We start from the raw sequence: 17,923 nt of genomic DNA, 5'->3' as shown, positions 1-17,923 counted from the left end.
GGGGAGTGGGAGAGGGAGAAGCAGGCTTCCCGCCGAGCAGGGAGCCCGATGCGGGGCTCGATCCCAAGACCCTGGGACCATGACCTGAGCCGAAAGCAGACGCTTAACGACTGAGCCACCCAGGCGCCCCTGATAGACTGTTGTCTTAAACACCAATTGCTAGGCAGATCAGTGAGGTATGCTTGGTGTCCTTTAATTACCCTGAGAACCCGCCCCAGCTCACCAAGCATTCCCACCTAGAGAAATGGATCTGAGGCAGAGTGTCCAGAGCTGGGGGCTGGCTGGGACAGATCTGGTACAAGCGTTCCTGGCATCCTGGAGACCTTCAGGAGCCCGTGTTCAGGGGAGAAGGGGTTGGACCTTGCCCCGTGATTGCTGCAGGGGACACCAGCACCCCTTCCTGACGTCTCTTTCTTCTCCCAGCACCACTGTTTCTTTGTAGAGTTTTCCTGTTCATTAAGGAATGATGGGTACACTGAGCACAGGTCATGCCGTCACTGGAAGCATCCCCCAGCCTCCACCACTCACTCTGAGATCCTGACCAGTTCTCTGAAATCCTTGGGCCACCGTCCCTCCGGGGTCTGCTCACCAGAATGCAGGTTGGCGGGTGGGCCCTGCTACTGTTGTGGTCCTGTCGCTGGTGGCACCATGTGGCTTCTGAGCCTCGCTCTTCTCACACACAGTTACGTCTCTAAGGGCCGTGCTCTCTCCTTTACAGGGAGGATTCCGTGTTGTGGATCCAGGGCCACCTTGGCTAGAGCCCAGCATTTTCAGACGCCAGGCACCTGCCGACATCACAAGAAGGTGAGAGGTAGCGGGACTTGTGGCAGAGATGGAACAAGAAGCAATTAAAAACTGGCCTGGCACGAGGTCACCCCTAGCCTGCACCTTTTCCAACTTCCACAACTGTCCTTCATTCTGTCCCTCTTCAGAAAGCAGCTGTGTGACTTTCTCATCATCACAGAATGAAGGCTCTAAAGCCTATGATTGTCTTCTAAGCTCTGTCGAAGTCACATATGCTCCTCTCTCTTCATTCGTGACGCCTTCCTGGGGGCCCTCCAGCAGGGCATGATGCCAGGTGAGGCAGGAGGGAGCCCTGTCCTTGGGAGCTTCACAGCCTGCCTGTGGAGAGGAGACAACTCCTAGAGCGTTGCTGGAGGTGGTGTGAGTGCTCAGGCCCCACAGACCAGAGAAAGGTCTGGCTTTCAGTCTGGGTGGGGGATGACATGATTGTAACTGTATCTTGAGCAAAGGTCATGGGTCACATGGATGAGTTGGAGCAGGGAGACCCCTAAAAGGTTGTCACGGTAGTCTGTAACCTCTGTTGTCTGCTGCAGCCTAGATGGTGACATCTGTCATCTATAGACTGTGATAGCGTGTCGTCTGTCGACCCTGACAGCCTGCGTCCGTCGTCTCTAGACCATGGTGGTCTGCGTCACCTGTGTCTTCTGTAGACCAGGATGGCCCAAGTCATCTGTCAACTGTGACAGCCCGTGTCTGTCGTCTCTAGACCATGACAATCTGTGTCATCTGTAGGCCAGGACGGTCCGTGTCGTCTGTCATCTGTTAACCGTGACAGCCCGTGTCTGTCGTCTCTAGACCATGACAATCTGTGTCATCTGTAGGCCAGGACGGTCCGTGTCGTCTGTTGTCTGGACTATGACGTCTGTATCCTCTGTAGACATGGTCTGTGACATCGGTCATCTCTATAACACAGACTGTGGTGGTCTATAATGAAAGTTCTGGACCAGCATCGGAGGGTCAGCAAAGGGAATCTGAGGCCTTGAGAAGTCTATGGGAAGAAAACATGACGTGTTGAGGCCTTAGGGTCAGGACTGAAGAGACGAGATGGGTAAACAATCGTGGCAGATTCTGCTCCTAAGAATTCTAGAAAGTGCCAGCAACCGACCTGTGTGGCAGAAGGCAGCTGCGTGGTTGCCTGGGACGGGGCTGGGCTGGGGGAGACAGACGGGGGCAGGAGGCTGCTGCCTGGGTGTGTCTGTCACATGGATCAGACCACGGCCCTACATGTGTGTGCAGGTGTCCTGACTCATCGGCTCACACACTCACGTATGTGCACTTGGTTGTATGCCAGTCACCGCTCAGTACGGCTGCCTAGTGATGCCATGGTTTCATGTGTGTGAGCCACCAGGTGGGTGGTTATGAACTGAGGGGTCTGGTAACTGTGTTAGATTGATTGACCTGAGTGGGTTCCCCCTGATGTCAGAAGACAACTAACATGCTCATCATGTCAGGATCACAGACACTGTCTTTGCTGACCAGCTCGTCTAAAAATATTTGCCCTTTGATTTCTGAACCAAAATGAGCTTTTTGAATGAGGCATAAACCTGGAGCATGGCGTGCAGCTCTGTGCTGACAGAGCCGAGGTGACAGTGGGGCATGTCACTAAGGAGCGCTGGGCTCCCTCCGTCTGGAGTCATCTGACTATCCGTGTCCTCGTCACCTGTCCTCGGATGCAGGACCAGCCATGTCACTGCAGGGCTCCGTGCAAGTTTAAAGTGTGGGTCCCCTGTCCAAAAAGTAGGAAGAATTTTGAGATGAGCCCGGTGGAGCATTCACCCGAGTGTGGGGCCCTCCACGTCGGGGTCCATGCCAGGGTCTGACCCACCAACAGGGGCTCAGGAGGAATGGCGTCTGCGTGCACCGTGGTCTGAGCCTACCCCTGTCTTGTCTGCACGGTCCCAGCTCTTCCCTTTGAGATTACTGGTGTTTTTCTCAAAACTGTGGGACTCCGCTCATAGGGCTCATGTCCACCATGACGCAAGCAGAGAGGTCAAGTTTGCATCTCCACTCTCCCTCTGGCCGCTGGGTGCTCCCGTTTCCTCCTGAGCCCTGTTCATCGGGGCTGCTAAGGGGGGGTGTGCCGGGCACGGAGCAGGTGCTCACTGTCTGCCTTCCTCCATCAGCAGAGAGAGGACACGACAGGACTTCATGTATAGGTTTTTATTTTCATTTTATTGGTTTTTTTTATGATTTTATTTATTTAAGAGAGAGAGACAGATTGAGAGCATGAGAGGGGAGAAGGGCAGAGGGAGAAGCTGACTCCCCACAGAGCAGGGAGCCCGATGCAGGACTCAATCCCAGGACGCTGGGATCATGACCTGAGCCGAAGGCAGATGCTCAACCAACTGTGCCACCCAGGTGCCCATATGTACAGGTTTTTAATGCGTGTTTTATTTATTTATGCTTTGGGGTTAGTCTTGGGGATGCATGAGGTGCATCGTGAGGCATGTGTGTGGGGGCAGCCAGGGGAAGGTGCCGAAGACAAGGAGCAGGGAGACGTGGATTCCTAAGCCTGCTCCAGGGAAGGCTGGCAGTTGCCTGTCCTCACGTGGGGGAGAGCAAGGCGCTTGCCTAACCTGAGGCCCACCTGTCCCTGCACGGCTGCTCTCCAGCAAGAACGGGGTCTGAGAATTCTGGTGCCTGGGGGGTCATGGCGGCGGTCCGCTGTTTAAATAAGATGACACGGTTTTTTGATTTTGTGTTTTTTTAAAGATTTTATTTATTTATATATTTGACAGCGAGACAGCGAGAGAGGGAACACAAGCAGGGGGAGTGGGAGGGGGAGAAGCAGGCTTCCCGCCGAGCAGGGAGCCGATGCGGGGCTCGATCCCAGGACCCTGAGATCGTGACCTGAGCCAAAGGCAGATGCTCAACGACTGAGCCACCTAGGCATCCCAAGATTACACGGTTTTGAAAGGGAGCACTCGGGCTGAGTTGCCCTCTGAAAATGTACATGTTGCCATCCTGACCCCCAGGACCTCAAGATGTGACTCTATTTGGAAAGAGGGTCTTTAAAGAGGTGATTAAGTTAAAGTGAGGTCAGTAGGGTGGACCCTGATCCCAGTGACGGGGACATGAGGAAATCAGGCACAGACGTGCACCGAGGGAGGACCACACGAGGACATGGGGAGAAGATGGGAAGATGCCAGTCTGCAGGCCACATAGAGAGGCCTCAGCAGGGACGAGCCTGCCCACACCTTCGTCTGGGACCTGCAACCCCCAGGATGGGGGGAGAGTGAGTATCTGGGCTCTCAGCCCCAGCAACCCGGAGTTAAAACGCACTGTAGTCCCCAGGTTCTCGGGAAGAGGGCGTTCTGCAGGCTGGTCCGTGTATGCTTCACTGAAGACGGTGACTGGGGCCTCTCACCTAGCCCTGCGCACACCTGCAAGAGCAGGTGTCTGGCTAGTCTTGGGAGGTGCCTGCGAGCTGTACCTGCTAGCATCTTGCTGCTGGTCTTTCCCTGAAAGGTTTTTGGTTCCAGCAGGAACAGTTTAAGGTCTCATTGTAAACCAGAAGGACCAGAGCTGTGAGTCACACAGTGTGGAGGGTTGAGTATCAGGCACTTGTTGCGTGTCCAGTGCTGTGCCAGGCAGGTTACCTGCTACCTGTTTGGTCCCCAAGCCCAGCACTGAGTGGCATTGTCATACCTGGCTCAGGAGAAATCCTTTCCAAATCTGCCTTTGGACTCGTTGAGTCCTGGCTGCTACCCTTGGACCTCCCCCTTCTCTGTTCTTCCTTGCCTTTCTGTCCTGTTTCTCAAAACCTGGTCAGCTCGGTGAGATTCCGAGCATCCTGCTGTCCTTACGCGACTTTCCAGCCCCCCCTCCCTCTGCTTACAACCCCTTCTCTTTCACTGGGCAGGGGTGAGGAGAGCCCCGCTTCCAATGATCGAGTCCCAGACCTGCCAGCTAGGACAGTTTTCCTCCAGGACCTGGGGCGGCTCCCCTTCCTGCACGTCCCCAGCTGCCCTCCAGCCATCTCCGCACACCCAGGCCTGCCGCTGAAAGAACAGCCTCTGCATCCTAATCTCTACTCTTTTTCTGATTTCCAAGAGAAAGGAAAGCCTCAGAATGTCTTACTGAGCAGCAACATGGTTTAGTAGCTGAGATCATAGGCTCTGAAGCCAGAGTGCGTGGGTTTAAATCCCAGTCGCCACTGACAGGCTGCGTGCCCTCTCTAGTGGAGGAGAAAGGCCTGGAAGGGCCCTGCCGATGTCACGCCCATGGCAGTCCGCAGTGGCCCCAGAAGCGCTCAAGTACGTGCCACCACCTTCCAGAAGAAACAGTGGTCGGGTGGTTAAATCAGTGAGTGAGTGGCATAGCTTCTTCCGTGGCCTCCGGTTCTCCGAAACGAGCTCACTCACTGCATGCACACGGCTTGGAAGCCTCGTCAGCTGGGGCCAGCCGGCTGGTGTCTCCCTGCCGGTGCCACTCACGTGGAGACCATCTCCTCCACCGCCTTCATCGCCTGCTTGCTGACGCCTGCCTGCTGTGTCTGCACCACAGCCAGCCTGGGGGGGGCACAGCAGGCTGCTCGCCTGCCCCCGGGCCTGATCATGGTCCCCACGTTTGTGCCGAGGCTGGCAGCTTCCTTTCCAAGGATGAGAAAAGGCCACGACTGTGAGATTAGCCACCGGAAATGGACGGAAGAAAACAAAAATAAAGGCTGGTTTAGACTGAGCCTTGGCCTGTTCTCTGTTCCTTCATTCCCTTTCTTTTTTTAAGTAGGCTCCATGCCCAGCATGGGGCTCGAACTCACGACCCTGAGATTAAGAGTTGTGTGCCAGACTGAGCCAGCCAGGCACGCCTTCCTTCATTCCTTGGGTTTGTTGAGCACTTGTCCCGATCAGATACCGGCCAGGCACGTGGGGCACAGAGTTGCTCCTGTTCAGTGGGGTTTAGGGTAGAAGGTGGCTTCCCACAGGATGCCACGGATCGTGGTCTTGAACGTGAGGCTGCCGGGGTGCTGCACTGGGGACGGGGGAGGTGGGTGTGGATAGAAGATGGGAGCAGGGCCCAGGAGGAGCCGTCACTGGGAGCGTCACTGAGAGCGCAGGGCCTGAGCTGAGAGGGTGGCGGGAGGACAGAAAGGAAGAGCCTGGTGCATGTGAGTAAGTGCACACCAGGGAAGCAGGGGGCCCCCCTGGGGCAGCGACTGGGGCGTCTCTCACTGCATGTATGTGAGGAGTCACGTGGCCTCAGGATTGTTTCCAGGGTCAGTGGGTAAAAGCAGAAAACACGTAGTCTGAGTTACCCCAGATAACCCCTTAACATCCCCCGTGAGGCCGAGCGGACACCTCTCGCTGCGCCTGGTGCAAGCTTCTCTTGTAGCGCCCGGCCGGCCGGCGTCCGTGCACCCCCACGGGTTCCTGCTCCCACACCGGGACCACACGTGGGAGCGTGGTTCTCCAGCTGCGTCTCAGTGCTTTCCTGCTCCAAGCTCAGCACCCGAGAGCTGTGTGTATGCATGCGGTTCCTCTACATTTACCTATGTTAGGAACTAAAATGATGTTTTAAAGATTTGCTAACTGCGTTCATTTAGAATCATCAATAAGAAACCTACCATGTGGTAACACATTTGTGTGAAAAAGAATAATTTTCCAAAACAGAGTTTTAGGTGAGTAGAATTGTTTTGCATTGTTGCAAATCTGGATGTCTGGTGTCCTGGATGGAGCGGCCCAGCTGCCCCGTCTGCCCGACCCCCACAGACGTGGGGACAGAAACATGCCCCAGCAGCCTCCGGATACCTGGGGCTCATATTTGGTGGCATTGCCTCCAGGTGAGCTGCGATGTGGCATCTGACCGGTCAGTGAACGCCTCCCGTGCTCCATTCCATGGAAATAATCCTGTGCTTGGGGTCTCTGGCTCAGGTGGGATGTTGGAGCATCTGCATCAGTCATTGGGAAAATACTGGTTCACTGATTTACCCGGAACGTCCACATGTTGACGTTTCATTTTATAATTAAAAAAATCATTTTCTCATCAGAAAAGTCTTTAAGCATGAGAGCTGCCAAAAGATAGAAAGCTTCTGAAATGGTCATTTTTCTCTTAAACGTGTAGGTGGTATCATGGGCAAGGACTCCTGTTCGTTCTCCGTGAGGTGACAGGCTGCCTTGGTTCTTTTCTGACAAGATGCCTGCAGGTGCCCAGGCCTGCGTCTCCATGGCGTGTGCCCTCCCCCGGTGGCCGGGGCTCTGTGCACACTTCCCATTTCTTCACTCGGAACACAGCCGAGACCAGGACCCAGGGTTGAGGTTGAATACAATTCCGGGTGTCCTTAGGCTGCATGTGATTTCCGTGAGTGTGTGGTGGGGACGTGCCAGGGCCCTGGGGCAGCGAGCTGGCTGGCCCGTGCCGAGATGCCAGCACTAAAGCCCCCGCTGCTTCTGCACCATCAGCGTGTGCGCCCCACCGTGAGGGGTCTCCCACGCAGTCGCCGGGGGGGGAGGCCTGCAGACCACTTGTGTGGGTTCTGAGAGGGGGGCAGGGACAGCCCACCGCGGTCACTGGAGCCACGGGACAGCAGGCGCGCCTCAGCTCATGCTCAGCAGAGGAACCGGCAGTGGGCTTGGGCGCGGACTGTCCTCAACCCCAGCCTCCTTTTGGCCGATTCTGAACACTTGCCTTCCCGAGGTGAACGTGCAGTTTTCAGAGTCCCCTTTGGCTCCAAGACCGCCTTCCTTACACACTCTCATTTCCGAGGTCATGGTTTCACTGTCTGGAGCCCAGGCCTGCTCCCAGGGGAGGGAAAGCGGGGCTGGCGTCCTGAGCTAGGCAAGCCATGTGATTACACGTCTTCCTGAAGGACCCGTGATGGCTGGGTCTTTACAGGAAAACAGAAGAGAGGCCCCGAGGGGCAGCGGTGCCGGGAGATGGGGGCGGGGGGCGGTGGATGCCCTCAGGGCAGCCTGGGGGTCGGGCTGGCAGCATGGATGGACGATGTGGGGAGGCAGCCCCGAACTCTTGCACCTACCAGAGACGTACGTGCCCAGCTGCCGTGACGGACCCTGAGCCTCTGCCCCTCAGCCCTCCCGCCCTTGGCACCACCGTGTGCTCGAGCCCCTGCCATGTCTGCTGGGCCCTGAGGATGCCCTTAGCAGCGCAGGCAGTTGGGAGGGGAGATCAGGAGCCAGAACTCGGTGGTCGGGAAGTGCATGCAGCTTCTAAGAGGAGGTGAAGGTGGACGGTTTCTCTAAAGTTAGCCGTTTGGTTTTATTTGAGGCATCCTAAGTGTCTTTTTTTTTTTTTTTTTTTTGCTATTATATGTATTTGGCACTCCCCTGAGTTGTGAAATAGAGTTTAGCATGATTCCTTTTTACAGAAGCAGAAGCTAAGGCTTTATAGTGGGATTGGCTCTGCTGGGATCAGAACGCCTCACTTGGGAACCAGGCCAGGACACCTGATTGCCAGTGAGTCCCACAGACTCCCCCGCCCGGGGGCGCCCTGCTGTCCCAGCCTCCTTGGAGCCCTTGAGTCTTGGCAGTGCCCTCCCTGGAATGTCATGCCGTCCGCAAGTGATAGAGGCCTGGAAACTTTTGTTCCATTGAACTTTGCCAGCGAGCTATACTTAGCCACCAAGTGGAGGCCAGGAGTGGGTTCTCTGAGTATAGATAGTAGCAAGTGGGCTATTTTCAAACTTCCAGAGAACCCCCCCCCCAGAATATTCTGGGCCCAAATGATATTTATGGAACCCTCTGGGCTTTTGGAAGGGAAGGCATAACCTTAGTGTGTCTGCAGCTTCAGGAGAGAGGTTTCCTTGACGGGGGGCGGGGCAGGGGACCGGGCCACTGAGAAACTGGGTGTCCCTCTCACACCTGTTTCCAGGACCTGAGCCCGTGGAGGCCGGGCGCTGGCATCTGAGTCCGAGAACAGTGGTTTTCCTGGCCGGGTATCTGGTGCTGACCCTGTCCATGGCCCTCATGCTGCTATCCAGGGGCACCTCTCATGCTGAAAGACGGGGTCCCCAACCTTGGAGGGCTCGTTACATGGTTTTCCTCTTGTCCGGAATCCTCGCTGATCTCTTAGGCTTCTGCTTTTCTCCAGACATAACGGGCTGCAACCATAGCACCACTCCCAGCTCCTCAGCCCCAGGGCCTCTGGTCCCTCTTCCACTTGATCCCAAAGGCCTTCTTTAGGGTGAAGAGGGAAATGTGATCAGTAAAATTTGGGTAGGAAAAAGAAGGCCTATGGGTGGAGGGACCCAAACAGCAGCCCCCGGAGAAAAGCACCCGCCACGCCCACTTCGCCAGGACAGACATGAACGAGGCCTAGACCCCCTTCCTGATTCCCACTCTGTAGGTGTTGGGAGGGGGCTCCAGAAAGCCAGCTTTTTAAATGGGTGTCCCAGGTGAATTCTGACGACCAGGCAAAGTGACAAGGAAAAGCGGGGGTGGGGGTGGTGGGGAGGGGGGAGGTGCCAGCCCTGCGCGGGCGGGGTGGCATGGCCTCCCTGTGGTCTGACCACAGCCAACTCGCTCCTGGTGGACCGTCTCCCCCATTCATCCTCCGTTGGTTCCCCGGCAGGTGCTTGGGCCTTTCTTCACCCCCTTGGCCAAGCCAGCCTCCACTGCCCTGCCCTCTGCCAGTCCAGATATAAATATAAGAGCATTTTCCATGGGCCGGCACAGAAGGGCAAGCATTCGACTTTATTTTAGGGCCGCGAAATTCTCTCCCTTCATACCCAACAGGTGCATCGCCTCATTTAGACATCGGGGCCCAGAAATAGAACACAATCTACAATATAGCTTCCTTCAGGCATCTGGATGCTATTTAAAAAAAAAAAAACAAAAAGGCCTCCTGTGAGATGGTGGGACATAGGCCCGATCGCTGGCTTGAACCGCTCAATGGAGGAGCCCAGAGCTCTGGGAGACTGCTGGGAGGAAAGGCTGCCCTGTGAGCGTGGGGCCCTGCTCAGATGATGGACAGGTGGGAAGTGGTAAATGTTTCCAGTAAATCTGTCAGTTAAATCGACTGCACCCCCCCTGCCCCCCGATCCTTTGTGGACTGAGAGGACAGAGGAGTCAAGCACAGGGACCACCGCCCCCCCCATCAGGCGTCTTGGCAAACTCTGTGTTCACATTAGCTGTTGGAAATCCTGACCCCCAGGACCTCAGAATGTGTCCCTATTTGGAACCAGGGTCTTTGGAGTTGATCAAGTTAAGATGAGGTCATCAAGGTAGGTCCTAACCCAGTATGCCTGGTGTCCTCACAAAAAGGGGGAATTTGGACACAGAGACAGACGCAGAGGCAGGAAGAAGCCGAGCGAGGTGGAGGCAGAGATGGGTGATGGGTCTACCGGCCGAGAGAGGAGCCCCAGAAGGAACCAGCCATGCCGGCACCTCGGTCTGGGACTCCTGGCCTCCAGATTGTGGGAGAGTAGATTTCTGTGGTTCAAGCCGCCCAGTGTGTGGGACTTGGTCACGGCAGCCCCAGCAAACTGATATATTAGCTAAGCCTCGAGGGATGGCTGATACCTGCGGAGGGAAGGCAGCGGTGCAGGCCTGGGAATGTGAGCGAGGCTTTCCCAGAGGGTGTCTTCATTCCCCCTGCTGATACAGTCTGGTGCATGCTGGAGCTGTGGTCTCCTGGGTGGCCAGTTTCATCAAGGTCACCCTTGGTCCAGAGAAGCCCAAGATCATGGTCACATTTCCTCTGGGGTGTCCCCAAGGCTCCTCCAATGGCCGTCATCAAACCAGCCCTGGAGGAGCTTCTGGAGGAATCTACAGGGGCCTTGTGGCCCGGCGTGGGCTGGTAAATGCTCCTCAGCAGGTCCATGTGGCCTGGGGCTGAGACAGGGGCCTCTGCCGCTTGCCCTATGGCCCCATTCAGGGCCAGGACCAAGGTCCCTGACTTTGTCCCTCAGCCTGGGCCAGAAGTGGCGTTGCTGACAGCAGGCCAGCTCTCCTGAAGAGAGGAGCAGGTGTCCCCTCCGGGTGTCGAGAACTCAATCAGTCCCCGTTAGACGCGGGCCAGCCAGAGACGCTGAGACGTGCTGGCAAGAGGGAGGACCAGCCCAGCAGGTGACCGCCTGGAGGTCTCGGGTGGGAAGAGGCTGCCACGTGGGGGCCCGAGGCTGGGGAGGGGTCTCCTGTTGTTACCTGAGTCAGTTTGGGAGGCGTGTCTTGGGCAGTGCCAGGGTCTGCTGCTCACTCAGCTGGTGGACACCTGTGGCATCAGGAGAGGCAGGCAGAGGGAGGTGACGGTGCCATGGACACAGCTCCTGGGTGACGCAATGGGCTCAGGAGAGACGTGTGCAGACCCAGGACTGGACTGTCTTCTGGGCACCCTGCCAACGCAGCCCATGGCTGCCTCTTCCTCGGGCCTCTGCTCTCACGCCCTTACCCCAGCATGTCCTCGCCCCGTGGCTACTCTCCCTCCCTATTAAATGCTGGTCTCTTTCTTCCGAAAGACGGTGCCTCTGCTCACCTGCTTGTGCTCTTGCCGCCTGCCTCCCGCCAGCCCTGCTCTCTGTCCCTGCACTTCATGGCTCCACGTCCTCGCCATGGCCTCCCCTACTCCGTGGCCAGAGGCCCAAATTACCCAGGCATCTGTGGCCTCTGGAGGATAGCTCTGCGCTCAGCCTCCGCCATAGACTCAGAGCCTCAGAGGACACGGCAGCCAGGGCTCTAGGCTGCTCACTGCCATGCGGTTGTGGTGGGGTCCCAGCTCTGTCCCCGGGGCCGCCCGGTGAGGTGGGCAGGGGGGCATGCGTGCGCGCACCCGTGACGTGACTTGGCCTAGAGTCCAGACCAGCAGCAGGTGGAGGTGAGCCACGAGGCCGCTCTGCCCGCGAGGGCCAGCTGAATGGCAGGAGCTGTCCGTGCTGGTAGCCGACTCTGGGAGAACAGAACCAGAAACCAGAGCGAGTCAGACACAGGACTGTGGTTCACGGTTCGGTGACCTTCGGTCACTTACCCGAACAGCCCACCGGGCTTCTCTGGCTCTGGACGGAGGCGGGCGGCTGCGGACGGGCAGAGGAGAAACACCCAGCGGGCGAGCGTAGGCAGCATAGGCTGCCTGGAGCGGGTCAGCCCCCAGCTCCTGGGGTGACGTCCTGTCCCTCCTCCCTGCACCGAGCCCGCGCTCCTCAGGGGCCGGGGCAGCAGGCGGACTCCTCGTGGCGTGCCAGGAGCGACATGCGGGAGAAGGTCTTGGCACAGCTCTTACACTGGTACTTCTTGGTGTCGGAGTGTGTTTGCAGGTGGGCCCGGAGATTGGAGCGGTCGGCGAAGGCCCTGCTGCAGTGAGAGCAGGTGTAGGGCTTCTCACCTGGGGGAGGAAGAGGAGTGCCGGATCAGTGTCCCTCTGCGTGGTCACAGGAGCTGGCCCCAGGTTCATGGGTCCGTTTATAAATGAAAAGCCCCGGGGTGCCTGGGTGGCTCAGCTGGTGAGCATCTGACTGTGGATTTTGGCTCAGGTCACGGTCTCAGGGTCGTGAGACGGAGCCCCGCATCAGGCTTTGCGCTCAGCGGGAGTCTGCTTGAGCTTCTCCCTCTCCCTCTGCTCCTCCCCTGCCCCAAATAAATAAAATCTTTAAATAGAAAATAAATGAAGAAGCCCCTCCACCTCCCCCAAATGCTCATGGCAATTCTAATGCATTATCTTCCTTCAGCACCCTTCTCAGGAGATGCATGGTGGGGGCTTTGGCACCTGATCCAGGAGGAAGCCCTAGGACCAACAGGCCCACAAACGCTGTCGAGGTCCAAGCCGCTTGGGAATAGGATGGAATGTAATATCCGGGCAGGACTGCAGCACCTAAAACCCTTTCTAAGAGGAAAGATCTAGCATGGTTCTTTGCTGGATCTACCACGGTTGCTAGATCTTTCTCTGTTTCTGCCAGAGCCCTCCCGGGGCCCTTTGCCCACATCTGCCCCTGAGAAGCACTAGGGGCCTTCTGGCCGCTGTTCCCACCCATGGAAGGACAGGGGTGGCAAGCAGCATGGCTCTCACAGAGTCGGCCATGAAGGTGGGCTGGGAGGAACGAGACCCAGCCCTTGCAATGAAGCAGGCATTTAGGAATGGCTTAAGAACCTTGTGTCCCCTGGAGCACCTCCAATCAGGGCGCCCAGGGATTTAGACAAAGTCCTTCTGTTGGGAGCTGGGCCCCCAGGACGACCCTAACAAGTATAAGAGGACCATTGGGGGCCATCTGTTCTCCTCTGCCCGTGTAGAGTGACTCCTGGTCCTCCACCCTACAGAATCCTGAGAGGCACCAGCCTGCAGCCCCCACGGCCCCAGGGCATCTCATCCCTGCCGCCCAAAGCTCCCAAAGCCCAAAGCTCCCACGTGTCCTCCCAGCCAGGTCAGCCTCCTGCGGGGCCTCCCACCCTCAGCGCTCCCAGACGAGAGTGCTGAGCCCCCGAGGGTGTGTGGGGGGCGCTCAGGGACATCTTTGTGGGGGGAGCTAAGGAAAACCGAATGGAACAGCTTCTGCAAAACCCTTCTTTCGAGCGTTTGTCTGGCTGGGTCTCCAAAGAGTCTTAATTACAGAGTCGTGACTTAGGGCCAGCGAGCGTGTGTGGCAGCCGTGGGCCTCGGCCCTGCGAGTCTTATTCCTGGCCTTCTGTCTGTGTCTGCCTCTCCCTGTCCTGGTGGGCCTGGGGTGAGCTGTGGTCCTACCCCCTGCCCTCAGGCCCAGCTCAGCGGTGGTTTACAGACCAAGTGCGGAGGCTCCTGGGCCCCTCTCCTTCCTTGGCTCGTCTGTGTCTGTCCGTCTGTCTGTCCACAGCTGCCCTTCTCTCCCTTCCTGTGTTCGGGCATCCTCTTCCCGGGGATGGGTTTGCCCCTGGGCCCCGGTCAAGTTGCAGCTACCATCCGTGCCCTTCAGACAGTCCGTGTGGCCCCCGTGCTTGCCACCCGCCTTGCCCCGTGCCCTGCTTCTGCGGCTCCAGATTCCGGGAGGCCGTGGCAGGTGCGTCCTGTGCTTTGCCGGGTGTTGTGGGTTGAGTTGTGTGTCCCTTAACAGAGGTGTCTGCGTCGTAACCCCCGGTGCCTGTGGATGTGACCTGACCTGGAGCACAGGCCCCTGCAGATGTGACCGGGTTAGGGTGGGGTCGCCCTGGGGTATGTGGGCCCCGGTCCCATATGACTGGTGTCCTTACAACAGAGGGAAATGAGGCCCCGTGAGGACGGGGCAGGGGCGAGGGGCGCGGCCGCCGCTGAGGGACACCCAGGCCCCCTGGAGCTGGAGGAGGCAGGAAGGACCCTCCCTTGGAGCCTTGGCAGGGAGCGTGGCCCCACCTACACCCTGTTCCAGACTCCGGCCTCCAGGGCCTCCAGGACGGGGGGAGAGGGCATTTTCGATGTCTGAGCCTCTGGTCTGTGGGGCTTTGGAAAGCAAGACGCGGACCCCTCCCTCCCTTTGCAAGGGCCAGGCCTGACCCTCGCCCCTGCCGGGCCCCTCCGGCGGACCCACCTGTGTGGGTGCGGATGTGGCCGCGGAGCAGCCAGGGCCTGGAGAAGGCCTTGCCGCAGATGGCGCAGGGGCAGGGCAGTGTGTGCGTGCGGATGTGCATCTTGAGGGCGCCCAGGCTGCTGTACTCCTTGTCGCAGTGTTTGCAGGGGAAGCAGCGGGGCGTCCGTAGCCAGCAGTGCAGCTCGCGGTGCCTGGCCAGCCCGGCCAGCGTGTGGTAGGGCTTGCGGCAGTGCGGGCACTGGAAGCCGCCGGAGCCGCGGGGGGCCCGCGCCGCGCCCCCCGGCAGTCTGTCTGCGGCCTGGTCCCCGGCGGGGCCCGGGATCGGGGGCCACCGTGTGGCCAGCAGCAGCCGCGGGGGCAGGTTGAGCTGGTTCAGGCTGTCTTTGAGGGGCACGCTGGGGGCCCAGCCGGCCCAAGGGTGCACGGGGCCGACCTGCAGAGGGTCTGGCCCGGAGGCCCCCCACGCTTCCTCGCGGTGGGGAAGGGGCAGCGAGATGCGGGCCATGACAGAGGTGCAGTCCCAGGGCCAGGGAGGGTCACCAGGTGTGGACGAGGCTGCTTTATCTGGGAGGAGGAGGGGCACCACCAGCCCCCTGCAGGCAGAACAGGCACCATTGATCTCTAGAAGGGAGGGCGGAGAGAGAAGGTACAGGTGAACACGAGCCCCCACACTCTGTCCTCACGCTTGCCCTGCTTGGTCCGACCTCAGGCCTCTTCTAGGTCGTCGGCAGTCCACGGGAAGGGAAAGGGCTGACGAGGTGGGGTGTCAGCTCAGGAAGTGACCACAGGGTCTACGGGAGAGATCTCAGGCTCCCCCACTGCCCAGGCAGGGCAGGCCTCCCTGACCCCCGTTCCACCTCGGGGCCAGCTCAGAGCTGTGGCGCCAGGCTCCTACACAGAGCTAATTCAGAACAGACACTCGGCAGTCCGCCGCGATGTGTAAGAGAACTAATTGGCCTTCAGTCACCCCGATCACCCCTCACCCATGGTGACGGAGGTGCACACAGCCTCCTGCCAACACTCCCGGGTTGACGGCTGTCCTCGGTGGTACCACAACGGCCTCCAGGGGCAGCTGGTCCCCAGGCCGCTGCTCCCACATTTGTGGGCCAGCATGCCCATGCTTGACCAGATGAGAGCGGCAGGATCCCCCAGAGTAAACAGGTGAGCATTTCCCCCAAGCCCAAATCTCCACAGCCCCCGACCCATTTCGTACTCCAGATGTGTTGAAATAAATCTCTGGCCCCATTTCTACCTTAATGCCAAGGCTTTGGGTAGAGAAAGACAACCCACAGATTGGGAGAAAATATTTGCAAATCATGTATCTGATAAGTAACTAGCATGCAGAATATACAAAGAACTCTAGCAACTCAACAATGAAAAGAGAATACAATTTTAAAATGGGTAAAGGATCTGAAGAAACCTTTCTCCAAACAAGATATACAAATGGCAGGGTGCCTGGCTGGCTCAGTTTGTAGATCACGTGACTCTTAATCTCAGGGTTGTGAGTTCAAACCCCACCTTGGGCGTACAGATTACTTAAAAAAAAAAAAAAAAGCAAGAAAGATACAAACGGCTAACAAGCACAGGAAAAGATGCTTGCCACCATTATCCATCAAGGAAATGCAAATTAAAGCCACAACAAAATACCATGTCACGCCCACTAGGATGGCTAGAATTAAAAATAGCCAGTTACAAGTGTCGGTGAGGATGTAGAGAAATGAGGACCTTTAAGGAAGGTTCCCACCCACCACTCTGTCCTGACCTCACCCATAATTCCCCTAATTATAAAATAGCACACCCAATTTCTGTCCTCCCAGGAAGAGGGAGTAGCGGTGACCAGCTAAGAGACAAAGGCCAAGGAAGTTCTGGAAAGACAGCCCTGGGATGCCGGAGAGCCTAGGACCCCACAGAAGCTCCAAGAGGAGCCTTTCTACTGGGGAAAAAAAGTCACCTTTCTTAAATCTCTGGGATGCAGCCACCACCCTGGCCCCAGGCATCGCCAGAGCCAAACCCTGTCTGGCGGGGGGGGGGGGGGCGGGGGGGGGGGGGGGGGGGGGGCGGTCCCAGGGAGAGGGCAGGGGAGCGAGGTAGCTGTGCTGGTGGTGTTGACCCGAGCTTCTGCTGGTCCTTTAAATGCCTCCCCACACCCTCTGGGGCTGCTCGATTTTGTTACTGGTCCTGGGACTCAGATTCCCAGGAGAAGAGACTTTTAAGTCCTCTCTGGTTTCAGAGTTACCTGGGGGCGGCCTGAAAAGGGACTTATTTAAAATGAGTGAGGGGCCCCAGACAACATCCTGGCAGGAAGAGGCTCACAGTGGTCACCTAGGTCTCCGCATGCGAGGGGAGTGACATCGAGGAGGGGTGGGGGACAGGAGGCAGCTGAGTCTGACGCTCGTCACTGGCTGCCCTGGTCTGCACGGTCTGCATGTAAAGCGGGGTGCACATTAAGGCTGGGCTTAAACAACAGGTTTGAAACGTTAACAATTATGGCAAAGGTCAATTCCATTTTCTATCATATATATATACACATATATCTAAAACAAGTTTCCTTTACCTGAGCCCTGCACTCTGATGGTTTCTGTTCTGTTTCATTTTATGAAACTGCTGGTGGTGACTCATTAAATTGATTTCAAAATGCAGAGTTCAGGAGCCCAGTCCTAGAAGGCACCCCCTGGCGGCAGTGGGCCCCAGGATGGATCAGTGAGGCGTCCACTCGCAGGCCTCTGCATTGTCCCTCCTCCCCTCTGAGTCACCAAGCAGTTTCCTGGGGTCGGGGGGTATTCAGCCCCAAGAAGCTGAATGGCCCTGATCATTCTAGAGAGGCCTATGTCCTGGGACCTTCTCGTGTCCCTATGCCTAGCAGGGAATGGGGATACATGGACAGTCCTGGGTCCTGGACGTGTGTCTCCCCACTGAGCCACCCTGGGGGCTGGGGGAAGGACTGCAGCCCCTCAGCTCCCCCAGCCTCCTCTGAGGAACCGTCACTGGGGTGAGGGGAGGCCCGAGGGAAGGTGACCCACGGGAGGGGTGAGGAAGCAATGGAGGGGACTGGAGGAGCGCTACAAGAGCTGGGCCTTGGCACACAGAGCCCATGGATCGCTCTTCTGGTCCTCTCTGGATGTTCTGGGGGAGCACTTGGACAGCAGCCCCAAGTCCTCCCATCTCTCTCCCCACCAATCCCTGGGTCCCCACCCACCTACCCACCCAACCTCCTGCATCAGGAAGATGGCTCCAGGGCTCCCTTAGCTGGGATGGGTTTACCAGGCCACAGGGGGAGAGCCCCAAAGTGACTGGGGGGTCTAGAGACTTCTCTGAGTGGGGAGGGAATCCGCGCCTGCTCAGCCCAACGCGGGGCCGAGGCCCCCGAAGCGGACGAGGCGCCCGGAGGCCACCCACCCACCCGGGGTCTCGCTCCCGCTCTGCTGGCAAGATAACTCCTTTCCTCCCACCTGGGGCGGGAGTCCGAGGAGCCCGGCAGCCCCTACCTCTCTGCGTCTCCAGCTGCCTGTAGTTGGGAACCCTGTGGCTGGAGTGCGTTTTCACCAGGAAGGAGCGCGGCATGGTCCCCCTGCTAACGCGGGTCCCGCAGCGCGTCCGCCCAACGCCCGCGGGCTGCGCTGCAGGCAGGTGGCGGGAGGGCTGGCTCATTAGCATAGCGCGCCCTCTGGGCCAACCAGCGCAAGGCGCGGCCGGGGCGGGGTCGCG

At 58.1% G+C, this 17,923-nt stretch overlaps 1 protein-coding gene and 1 long non-coding RNA gene across 2 annotated transcripts in view; one reads left to right on the top strand and one right to left on the bottom strand.

Annotated features, from left to right (window-relative positions):
• LOC118023472 overlaps nt 1-3,038 on the top strand; it is an 8,549-nt gene extending 5,511 nt beyond the window's left edge. Inside the window, exon 3 of the long non-coding RNA XR_004682817.1 lies at nt 719-3,038. This is a non-coding gene — a long non-coding RNA (uncharacterized LOC118023472). The remainder of the gene's footprint in view (nt 1-718) is intronic.
• A 6,392-nt stretch (nt 3,039-9,430) lies between these two features.
• On the bottom strand, nt 9,431-17,820 carry SNAI3 (snail family transcriptional repressor 3). Its single transcript, XM_035024620.1, has 3 exons — nt 17,704-17,820; nt 14,219-14,839; nt 9,431-12,072 (listed from the first exon to the last, which is right to left on the bottom strand). The coding sequence occupies exons 1-3, from the start codon at nt 17,777-17,779 to the stop codon at nt 11,891-11,893; spliced, it is 879 nt and encodes a 292-aa protein (XP_034880511.1). The 5' UTR covers nt 17,780-17,820; the 3' UTR covers nt 9,431-11,890.
• Nucleotides 17,821-17,923: the final 103 nt, after the last annotated feature.

The sequence above is a fragment of the Mirounga leonina genome, unplaced genomic scaffold (assembly GCF_011800145.1).
Source record: "Mirounga leonina isolate KUSES-001 unplaced genomic scaffold, KU_Mleo_1.0 Mir_180, whole genome shotgun sequence".
NCBI lineage: Eukaryota > Metazoa > Chordata > Mammalia > Carnivora > Phocidae > Mirounga > Mirounga leonina.
The sequence above is the reverse complement of the archived record's forward strand: the minus strand, read 5'-3'. Positions and strand labels throughout refer to the sequence as shown.